This window comes from Phoca vitulina, unplaced genomic scaffold, assembly GCF_004348235.1.
Source record: "Phoca vitulina isolate PV1807 unplaced genomic scaffold, GSC_HSeal_1.0 scaffold69, whole genome shotgun sequence".
In the NCBI taxonomy this organism is placed as follows: Eukaryota; Metazoa; Chordata; class Mammalia; order Carnivora; family Phocidae; genus Phoca; species Phoca vitulina.
In genome coordinates, this window is record NW_022589772.1 from 5928445 (window position 1) to 5940811 (window position 12367).

At 36.9% G+C, this 12367-nt stretch overlaps 1 protein-coding gene across 2 annotated transcripts in view; it reads right to left on the minus strand.

The window, feature by feature from the left end:
• COL4A5 (collagen type IV alpha 5 chain) overlaps positions 1-12367 on the minus strand; it is a 225875-nt gene that overhangs the window by 70140 nt on the left and 143368 nt on the right. For both annotated transcript variants that reach the window (XM_032392788.1, XM_032392787.1), the window contains exons 22-29: positions 10840-10932; positions 9374-9444; positions 8876-9067; positions 8018-8186; positions 5712-5804; positions 5515-5619; positions 4416-4513; positions 2696-2846 (exon numbers count right to left, since the gene is read on the minus strand). In XM_032392788.1, the coding sequence (XP_032248679.1) occupies positions 2696-2846; positions 4416-4513; positions 5515-5619; positions 5712-5804; positions 8018-8186; positions 8876-9067; positions 9374-9444; positions 10840-10932 (972 nt within the window). The remainder of the gene's footprint in view (positions 1-2695; positions 2847-4415; positions 4514-5514; positions 5620-5711; positions 5805-8017; positions 8187-8875; positions 9068-9373; positions 9445-10839; positions 10933-12367) is intronic.

The following is a 12367-nucleotide window of genomic DNA, read 5'->3' on the forward strand; positions in this document are numbered from 1 at the left end:
GTGGAAAGAGCCAAGATGTCCATCAACAGATGAATGGATAAAGAAGAGGTGGTATATATATACAATGGAATATTATGCAGCCATCAAAAGGAATAAGATCTTGCCATTTGCAACGACGTGGATGGAACTGGAGGGTATTATGCTGAGCGAAATAAGTCAAACAGAGAAAGACATGTATCATATGACCTCACTGATATGAGGAATTCTTAATCTCAGGAAACAAACTGAGGGTTGCTGGAGTGGGGGGTGGGGTGGGAGGGATGGGGTGACTGGGTGATGGACACTGGGGAGGGTATGTGTTCTGGTAAGCGCTGTGAATTGTGCAAGACTGTTGAATCTCAGATCTGTACCTCTGAAACAAATAATGCAATATATGTTAAGAAAGAAAAAAAGAAGAAGAAGAATGTAGCAGGAGGGGAAGAATGAAGGGGGGGGAAATCGGAGGGGGAGAAGAACCATGAGAGACGATGGACTCTGAAAAACAAACTGAGGGTTCTAGAGGGGAGGGGGGTGGGAGGATGGGTTAGCCTGGTGATGGGTATTGAGGAGGGCACGTTCTGCATGGAGCACTGGGTGTTATTCACAAACAATGAATCATGGAACACTATATCTAAAACTAATGATGTAATGTATGGGGATTAACATAACAATAAAAAATTTAAAAAAGAAAAAAGAAAAAAAAAAGAAAAAAACCAGAAACAACCATATTTTAAAATGGGAAAAATATGCAAATGTGTAAATAATCCACCAGTACAAGTAAAAGAGCTCAACATCATTAGTCATCAGGGAAATGAAAACTAAGACCAAGATATGTTACCAACACACCTACCAAAACTCAAAAATGAAAAGACTGATTAATACCGAATGTTGGAGAGAATGTGGAACAACTGAAACTTTCATACCATATTGGTGTGAGTTTAAAATGGTACAACCATTTTGGAAAAAGCTCCAGTAGTTTCTCATATAACTAACATATACCTACCTTATGACCCAACAATTCTACTCTTAGGTATTTAACCAAGCAAAATGAAAGCACATATCCACAAAAAGATTTGTAAAAGAATGTCCTTAACAGCTTCACTCATAATAGCCAAAAACTTAACATAGTCCAGGTGTCCATCAACAGAGAATGGATAAACAAACTCTGGTGTATTTATACAATGAAATACTCAATAATAAAAAATAAAAACTCTTAATAAACACAACATGAATGGACCTCAAAAACAATATCCTGAGTGAAAGAAGCCTTACAAAGAATGTACCCACTGTGTGATTCCATATGGAGTTTTAGAACAGGTAGAATTAATTTACAAGGAAAAATCATAACTGTACAGTTGTCACTGTGGATATTGCTGTAGGGACTGAGAAAAGGGGCAAAAGGGAAATTTCTGAGATTATATCTTGATAGGGGTTTAGTTACACAAGTGCATGCATTTGTCAAAATCCAGCAAATGTCTCTGTAAGATATGTGCATCTCACTTAATGTGAATTTTATGTCAAAATGAAAAAAACCAAGCATAGAATTATAATATACATGCTAAAGTATTTAGGGAGAGGTGTACTGCTATTACAATTTACTGTGAAATGCATCAAAAAATAAGTCCATTTTTTTAAAGAAAGGGATGAATTGATATGTGACAAATCATGTATAGTAAAATGTTGATAATAGAATATCAATAATGGGTATATAGTAGTCACTGAAAATTCTTTCTACTTTGCTGTTTATATGAAATTGAAAAAAATAAAATGTTGGCAGAGATAAAATGTTAACTGTGGAATCTTGATGGTCGATATAGGAGTTTTCACTGCACAGTTTTTAATTTTCTATGCGTTTAATTTTCTATGCGTTTAATTTTCTATGTTTCTATGAAACATTTTCATAATAAAATGTTTAAAAACTATACTGATAACTACCTCTATCAGACTGGCAAAAATTAAAGAGTTTGTCAACATACTCACTTAGAAGGCTGTGGAGAAACAAATACACTCATTCATTGCTGGTAGGGATGTATGGTGCAAATGGAGAGGAATCTGACAATATCTAGAGATGCATTTAGCCTTTAATTCAGAAAATCTGTTTTCATTACTCTATTCTACTATTACACCTGTACACATATGAAATAACATGCATGCAAGACAATTCACTGTGACATTATTTCTAATAAGAAAAGATTGTAAGAAACCCAATCTAGTGACTAGCAACTGGTAGAATAAGCTATGGTAAACCCAAGCAATTTAATACTAGGTAGCTATTTTTTAAAAAGCAAGATTTTGATGTACTGACATAAGGTGATCTAATGTGCAAAAAGTCAAAAGGTAGTACTCTATCTTTTCAGAAAGTTAGGAAATACAAATATATATTCTTATTGGCTTGTATTTGTATGAAGGAACACTAGAAGGACAAATAACTCAAAAATTGGCTACATATGGGATGGGGAAAACAGAGTGGATGGAGAGGGGGTAAAAGGAAGACTTCTCAGTGCTACTTTTATACATATATGATTGAATCATCTATTCAATGAAATAAAACACAAAAACATCAATGGAAGATTAAAAAAAAAAAAAAAGAAAAAGCAGTGACCGAGTGGGACCATAGGCTTTCAGTTAATTGGACCTATCACCCATAAATTTTCCCAACAGTTTCAATTTCTATAAAAGTTAAAAGCAAATTGAGAAATAGCAGTAATTTCTATACCTTTTGGTCCAGGGAGCCCATCCAAGCCAGCATGTCCTGGAAGACCTGGAGGTCCTGGGAAACCACGATCCCCTTTTGGACCAAGTGTTCCTTTGAAACCTGGGAGTCCTGGGGGCCCAGGTGGCCCAGGCAGCCCAAGTCCTGGTTCTCCCTTAAGCACACACATGAGAAAACACAACAAAACCTCTCATGATTTTCTTGGTGTTTACTGTTTACCATGGAGAATTTAAAGCAGAAATTACAAGGTAATACCTTTTTTTTCCCTATGGGGGAGGGAATAGGATAACTAAATGAAAAATAATTGACATACTGGAGAGAATATCTGGAAGGATGAGAAACAAATTAAAGGATTTGGTTTCAGGACAAGAAAGAGATTAATTGAGAGAGCATAAGATTAAGAACAATTGTTTTTAGCTCACTAAATGTGATTACACACTGAGTATTAGATAATTATTTTAAATTTGACTAAGTGTGATAATGACAATGTGGTTTTTGTATGAAATGTCCACTTAGAGATGAATACTGAAGTATTTATAGGTGAAATAATATGATTTTGAGATTTGAGTTAAAATACTTTAGCAGGGAAAAAAGGAATAGATGAAGTAAATATGAAATCTTAATCATCTGGAATATGAGTAATGGATATATGAAACTTCATTATATTATTCTTTTTACTTTTGTGTCCATTTGAAAGGTTCATAATAAAATAAGAACAATTAGACAATAGAGAAGTAGTTTCTCATGAGAGCTGGGGTCATGGTCAATTGTTCTTCCCATGGAAGAAATAGCAATGATGAAAACACAAAAAGTTTAAATTAATTAAATGCAAAGAAAATACAGAAACAGTCAGGATAATTATATACCACAGCAGTTTCCTGAAGGTTGACTAAGGAAAATTTTAGATTAGCTAAGATATAATAAAAAGAATGGAAAGTAACTCAAACACAGTATTTATTATTATTATTATTATTATCATATTACTATTATTACTAAGCTAATAACAGTGGCTTACATTACGTATGTGGGATGGAATTGGGACTGGGAAACAGTATGGGAAGTTCTTGACATGCTATTCAAACAATCATCACACAGGCAGGGACAGAGGTTAAATGGTATGCTGATACTACAGAGAAGCACAGGGGGAGCTGATGATTGTATTTTCTCATCTAATTTCATCTCATCAGATAACCTTTCATTCTAAAACAGTTTCAGAAATTTTCTGTTTGCTTCAAATATGACCTCTTGGACAATGAAAGACTGTTTTGGGTTAAATATGGGGCTCAAACACATGACCTGAGATCAAGACCTGAGCTGAGATCAAGAATTGGACACTTAAACAACTGAGCCACCCAGGTGCCCAGGTTAAATATTTTTAAGTGAAAATACAATCAGCTGGGGCGCCTGGGTGGCTCAGTCATTAAGCGTCTGCCTTCGGCTCAGGTCATGATCCCAGGGTCCTGGGATCGAGCCCTACATCGGGCTCCCTGCTCTGCGGGAAGCCTGCTTCTCCCTCTACCACTCCCCCTGTTTGTGTTCCCTCTCTCACTGTGTCTCTCTCTGTCAAATAAATAAATAAAATATTTAATAAAAAAAAGAAAATACAATCAGCTAACTTTATTTATATAGTGAAGACTTGGGATAATAATGTCTATATCAAAGCAGAGAGCTAGGGCTAATAGAAATAGGAAAAGGGGAAAGAATAAATTAAAATATCCCAGACCTTCGGTCCTGGAAAGCCTGGTGGCCCAGAAGGGCCTTCTAGACCAATTCTTCCAGGTGTTCCAGGTGCTCCTGGAGGTCCCGGAATTCCAGGAAAACCTGTGAAATGATTAGTCATTTTTTAATCTCCAAAGAGAAGACACTTTAAGAAAAATACCCAAACTCCCAAACCCACATTTTTACCCCGTCCAATCATGCTTAGTGACTACAGTGAGATGTGAAAAGTACACTGAAATTCTAGATGACTACTCAGGATCAAGCCTTACAAATACCTGATATTCCCTTTCATTCATGTTATGGTCCTGCCATTTTCATATAGAGCTAATGTGTGTGGAAGATACACTCTTCTAAAGGAAAATGAGTTATTACTAATGAGATAGAACTAAACATAAGGAATGACTCCCACACAAACATGCAGAAAACTTCTATTCTGCTTATATCTGGATATAGTAAGATACAAGGCCTACCATATAATTCTGGAAGTGAGCTAAAAACAATTGTAAACATTACACAGAAATCTACACATAAAGTCAAATCTGACTCTTTTGAAGTCATTTAGTATAAATGAGTCAGGCCATGTTTAAGTACTGTTCTCAGACCAATGTGCATGCTTGCCACTCATGAGAACAAATTCTGTGAGAAAAAAAGCAGAACTGAAGCAACAGCCCTAAAAAATTTCAGTAAATCGAGAGAATATGATTTAGGATAAAACATTACTTGGATACATATGTGTAATAAATGTTTTCTGCTTAGTACAATCCATTCATTCAACAAGTATCTACTGAGTGCTTACTATGTGCCAGGAACTTTTCTAAACCCTGAAAATACAATGGTGAACACAAAAGACAATAATTCTGTAATTTTAAAAGCTTATATATCATTTTTGCATATCTATGATTTAGGTATTTTCTTGTCTGGACTGTTTTAGATAAAGGCAATAAAATTATAGTGCATACATGCTGTGACTTTTCACTTACATTATTTATGGTACCTAGAAAAGAAGCACAGTTAACTTATTTTATTTGTTGAGGGAACTATATCAAAGAATAATGTTATACTAACTAGTTAAATTAACCTTCCTGCTGCTCAGTCCTACATACCTTTGGGACCAGGTGGTCCAGGAAGCCCAATTCCAGGGACACCTGGTTCTCCTTTACTACCGGGTATTCCTGGCAAGCCTGGCTGGCCGGGAAGTCCAGGGTCACCTATGGAGAAACAGCAGTTTTTTCAAAGGGATACTTTCAAAGAAAGAAGCCAGTGAGTGTTAAAGACATGGCCAAATAAATTCCTCACACACCTGGAAGACCTACTTCACCATCTCTGCCTGGATTACCAGGCAGGCCAGGCTTCCCTGGCTGGGTTATGGTCTGACCTGGATCACCTTTAGGACCTAAGAACAAGAAGGAATAAACAGTGAATGAGAAGTGTTCACTTGACTAAAGATCTCCTTTAATTAAAAGCAAAACAAGAAAGTATCTATAATTTTTTGAAAATGCACACTAAAAAGAACCCACAAGAAAAATAACCCCATATTATATATTCAAGGAATAAACCAAACAGAAGAATAAACTTTCAAAAAGAAAAAGTAGATGACAGTTTTAAGAGCTTCCAGGATTGGGGCGCCTGGGTTGGCTCAGCTGGTTAAGCGTCTGCCTTCGGCTCGGGTCATGATCCCAGGGTCCTGGGATTGAGCCCCACATCGGGCTCCCGGCTCAGTGGGGAGCCTGCTTCTCCCTCTCCCTCTGCCCCTCCTCCCTGCTTATGCTCTCTCTCTGTCAAATAAATAAATAAAATCTTTTTTTTTAAAAAAAGAGCTTCCAGGATTGAAGATGGCATCTATAAAAATATTTTTAAATGTAGGTCAAAAGAGCCTAACAAAACTCAAACTGCAGTAAACAAGAAATATTCATTTTGGTTAATTGATGGTACCTTAAGGTTTTATGTGTGCAAAGTCCAGTACACCTACTTCTCATTAATTAAATAAGGACTTGAAATAGGCTCAGGACAAAGGTGGATCTCTAAAACCTGACATAAAAAGCACTAACCATGAGAGAAAAGATTGATACACTTGACTACATTCAAACTGATTTCTGTTGATTAAAGACACCATATAGAGTGAAAATGGCAAGCCATAGTGAGTGAAAATTTTGCAGAATAGATAACAAACAACTAATACACAGAATATATATATTAAAAAATCCTAAATCAGTAATAAAAAGAAACAATCCAGTAGAAAAATGGTCAAAAAAACACTTGAATGGGAATTTCAGAAATGGAAATTTAAACAGTCAATAAACATATGAAAAGGTGCTAAACTTTAATGTAATCAGGGGAATGTAAAATAAAACTGTCATGAGCTACATCACACTCAGCAAACTGACAAAAATGTAAGAAGTCTGGCAATACAAAATGTTTATGAGGATGTAGAACAACAAGAAATCTCCAATACTGCTGATGAAATTGGTACAATTGCTTTGAACATTATCTAGTAAAGCTGAAGATGCATTTATTCTATGCTTTGGGAATGCTCATCTTAAATATATACTCTAGCCCAGGGACTGGCAAAGTTTTTCTGTAAAGGACCGAACAGTAAATACTTTAGGCTTTGTGGGCCATATGGTCTCAGTAGCAACTACTCAACTCTGCAAAATGTTGAGTCTATGTGTAGGAGTGCAAAAGCAACCACAGACAATAGTGAATAGGTGCAGATGTATTCAAATAAGTTTCATTTATGACAAGTAGCAGGCCAGATTTGAATGCTGTGCCATAGTTTGCTGACCTTGCCTCAGAGAAGTATGTGCACATGTACACCAGGAGATAGATAGATGGATAGATGGATAGATAGATAGATAGATAGATAGATAGATAGATAGATAGATACAAGGATGTACACAGAAGCATTATTCATAATACACCTGAACTATAAATAACCCAGTTGTCCATCAACAACAGAATGGATAAATCGTCACACATACACACACACACACACACACACACACACACACACACACACACACACTGGGATACTATACAGCAATGAAAATGAATGTACTATAGCTATACACAAAGTTAATATAAAGAATACTTACCCTATGATTCCATTATTATGAAGTTCAAAAAGAAGCATAATTAAAGTACTTTGTTTAGGGATCCATATCTAGGTGATAAAACTAGGGGGCAAATGGAAGGAAATTATGCAAAAGTCAGGACAGTGGTTACCTCTGAAGAAATGGAAGGGGATTATGGTCAGAAAAGGACAGAGAGAGGAAGATGGGGGTTTCTAGGATGGTGGCAAGCTTCTGTTTTTTGACATGTGTGGTAGGTACATGTGTGTTTCCATTATAATTGTTAAACTTTATGTACCATGTACTTAAAAACAACAAACAACAATAACAATGAAGACAGAAGAAATTTAAAGAGGGAACCTCCCCCCCTTTAGAGAAAACACATACACTGAGCTCCCTTGCTAAGGAGCTCTGAAAAGCCCAAATATAAATGGCCAGGGAAACATCCTTCAGGAAAGGAAGCCAAGAATGGCCAAAAGATAATACATTTCTGCTTTTAAGTGCCAAATTAAAAACAAAACAACCATAGTAAACTCACCTGGTATTCCTGGCTGGCCTGGATTTCCTGCCACACCTTGTATGCCTTTTTCACCTACTGGGCCTGGAGGGCCAAAACCCACAGGGCCCATAGGCCCTCTATTCCCTGGGAGACCTGGCAAGCCTGGATTCCCAGGCAGACCTCTTTCACCCTTAAAAGCAATTCCACCCTGAAAAGGGAAAAATTTAATACAGAAACATATAGATATAGGTTGGTATGTTGGTATTACTGAATACAACTAAAGAAATGATACAGCCATAAATAGTTCTTAAAAGCTGTATAAGCGTATGTTATTACGGGATGGGATGTGTGATCATTCTACTTATTCATTACTTCCTTCAACAAATATTTTTTAGTTCCTACTATGTGTCAGGGGCCAGTGATACAGCAAAGAACAAAAATAGGCAAAAATCTCTGCCTTCATAAAGCTTACATAGTAGCAATAAGTCAAGAAGTTTGTAGTCTAGCTATCACATGGCCATCTACTTACACTAACCTCTAAGCTTACTATATATAAAACCAAATTAGACTTCTGTTCTTAGGTCCAAATAAACCCAGACAAAGATATGTAGTATAAGAGAAGGGGAACCTCACACTGACTCATAAGCATCTTAACCTCCTGCCCACCTATTCACAGCCAATATTACTCAATATAGTAATGGGTTAAGAAGATAAAACAACTGAGAGAAAAGAGTGGTAAAGAACCCCTACATAGTCAATAACAGTGTACCATTACTACATACAGTTACAGTCTTTTAAGCACTAATTGGGTGTTCATCGTAGCACCGGGCCCATCCTAGGAAATATCCCTAAGTAACAATTTGACATCACAGAACCAAGAATATCAAACCAACTCACAGGTTCTCCTTTGGGGCCAGGAAGCCCTGGCAGTCCATCCTGTCCAGGGGTACCGGGTAAACCAGGAAGCCCAGGGGCTCCTGGGGAACCCAACTCTCCTTTGTCACCCTTCATTCCTGGAAACGTGAGGATGTCACCAGGTTCACCTTTAGATCCAGGAAAGCCTGGAGGACCTGGAGCTCCTGGTATGCCCTGAAGGAAGAAAAAGAAAGAAGGGAAAAAGAAGAAGAGAAAAAAAATCAGTTTCTTTTTTTTCCAACACATTTCTCTCTCCAGTTTATCATATCAACCCACCCAATAACATTTAGTGTACAAAGCTAAGAACAAAGTGAGGCATGTGAGTCAGGGAGAATCAAGGAATGAAAAACAACACAAATTAATAGAAGAACTAAATTTCTTTTATTATATATATCCACAAGAGAAAACCAAAGTGTAAATGGATTTCTTCTAGTTTTTTTTTTGTTGTTGTTGTTGTTCTATAATATACTCAAAACTTACTGTTAATCCTTTGGGACCGGTTAGACCAGCATGTCCTTTTTCTCCCTTCTGTCCAGGGAAACCAAGAGATCCTAATACATGCACATACATACACACACACACACACACACAATAATGTGAACTTTGACCCTGAGCCCCTGACAAAGCTCATATAAAATTCATCAAGTCAGGAAGTCAAGTTTTAAAATAAGAACCCCATTCAATCACATTTAACAAGTCACATTTTTGTTTTCCTATTTTATGCTCTCAAAATGAGCAAATCATCCTTTCTTTTAGGTGAATCTATACAATATTATATCCTTAGGTGTTTCCAACTACAATGCCTCTCAGAGCTCACAGCGACCAATTGCTAGGCACAGAGGTGCTAAGGCTCCTATAACCATCCTATTGCCAAGCGGAGAAAGAGATAAGGACACAGTATGAGTATCTTTCTTTGTTCTGACCTAAACAAATTTCCCAGATCCTTATGAGTCCTTTCTTTGGTTTACTACTTCATAAAATTTGGTTTATGAGAAACATTTGGTGCCCAAAGACTAGAGGAAATATAACTAAAGAAGTGGTTCTCAAAATGGGTCCCTCGATCAGCTGTATCAGCATTACCTGGGTACTGGTTAGAAATGCTAATTCTTGGGCCCCCACACCAGATCTACTGAATCAGAAACTTCATGGGTGGGACCCAGCAATATGGGTTTTTAACAAGTCCTCCAGGTAACTCCGATGTACTCCCAAGTTTGAAAACCACTAGACTGGAGGTACAAGGCTAGATTATTAACTTCCAGTGGCAGCTATAAGACCTGTTAAAAATCTATTTCCAAGTGCTAAATGAATTGGTTTCTTTGGCAGACATACTAGACAGAAAGGTAAGAGATCTGTCTACTCTCAGCCCTGACACAAACATAAAGTATGATTTCAAGAGATATAATATTGGGATATCCCAAGAGGCACTTGAGAGAGAGTTGTGGGTCTGATCGATATCAAATATAATTTGGACTGGAAACAGGGAAGGAGGAGTTATATATAGAAAGAGGAATATAGGCAGCTGGTTGCCAAACTACAGTAGAAGCCCTGTCCCTTCATGACAACATGGGATACATCTCCAAAGACTAGAAGCTCTGCCACTGGAAACTACACTCAGGGGCCAGACATTATGAGCTTTTCCCCCAGCTTTTTGGAAGAAAGAAGTTTGACTCTGTATGAGTTATTTTCCTCACCATATGGAAAACAGGGAAGATAATTTTCTTGGAATAATATTGTCAAAATGCTTTAATAGAAAATATTGGTAGCTTCAGGTATTAGAAACAAGAGCATAATTTATTTTGTAACAGATAGAGGCATTTCATATTTAATTATTTATGGATATGAGAGACTTGCTATAAAATGAGAAACTGGCATCATTATAAAACTGAGCTCACTAAAATCTAGCCAAGAAATATTGTTACAAGGTTGCCTGAGGCAGAATGTTTTACCTGGAGGACCGGGAAGACCTGGCAGACCAGGCTGACCTGGAGGCCCTGAAACACCAGTTCCAATACAGTTGAAGCAGGTGTCACCTTTGTCACCTAGAGAAAAGCATATTGAGAAACAAATTTTACTCAAAGGGGTATGTCTATCTCCTTTAGATAAGTTCTAAAGAAGTTAGCACCAAGGGACAACATTCCTACCCAACAGTATAGTTTAGAGAAGCCTATATTAGAATCAACTCATTTGATAAATATTTGCCAAGTGCTTATTATTTGCCAAGTACTGGTTCCAGGTATCTATGATATACTGGTAAACAAAACAGACAAAACAAAACAGGCAAAACAAATAAAACAGGCAAAAATCCATGCCTTCATGGTGTTCACATTCTACCAGTGGAAAGGGATAATAAACAATGAAGGTAGCCAAGTATTTATATATATATTTATATATATATATATCAAAAGGTGTTATGTTTATAGAAAAAATACACCTGGGTAAATGCGATTAGACATGCTAGGGATGGGTGGCAGTTTACAATTTTAATAGGGTGGTCAAATGAGATGATGATATATGATAAAATCTTAAAGAATATGGCATGTGCCTAATGAATGTAGAGGTACTCTAGGAAGAAAGAATAGCCATGTTTGGCCTATTCAAGAAACATCAAGGAGACCAGATTGCTGGAGTAGAGAGAGGAAGGGGAAGCAGATCAGACAGTTCACAGGTTATAATGAGTGGCATATCATAAAACATCACATAGGCCACCATAAAGCCTGGCTTTTACTATGAGTGAAATGAGAATCCAGTAAAAAAATGTAAACAGAAAAGCAAGATGATATGACTTAAGTTTGAAACGGATGTCTCTGGCTGCTATATTGAGAACAGAATGGATGTGCAATGATAGAAATAGCATAATCATTTAAGTGGCTATTGCTGTAGTAATCTAGGAGAGATGACAGCTCATCCCAGAGTTACAGCAATGAAGATGAGGAGAGTTGGTTAGATTCTGGGTATATTTGAAAGTAGAGCTCATGGGATTTTCTCATGGATCATACATGGAATACAAAAGAAGAGAATCAAAGATGACCCCAAGGTTTTCAGCCCAAGCAACCAAAAAGCTAGGGTGGCCTGCATTTAAAAAAGGGAAGACATAAGTGGTAAAATTATGGGGGAGGAGGTAGCAGAGATCAGGACTTTAACTTGATCCAGATGTCAAGTTCAAAATGTCCAGTAGACAGTTGGATATACAATCTAGAGGAAAAGACTTAAATTTGAAATTGAAAGTCACTGGCAAATAGGTGGTATTTAAAGTCATGAGACTGACTGAATTGAGTTCAAATACAGAAAAGGAACAAGGACTAAAATACTCGGGGCATTCCAAAATTAAACGTTGGGTAGATAAATTTAAAATACATATGGAAATGCAAATTAAGCCAAGACTTACTATAAGGCTACAATAATTTAGATTGTCTAGCATTGGTGGAAAGAGAAACAAATAGAACAATGAACAAAATAGAGAGGTCGGAAACAGAC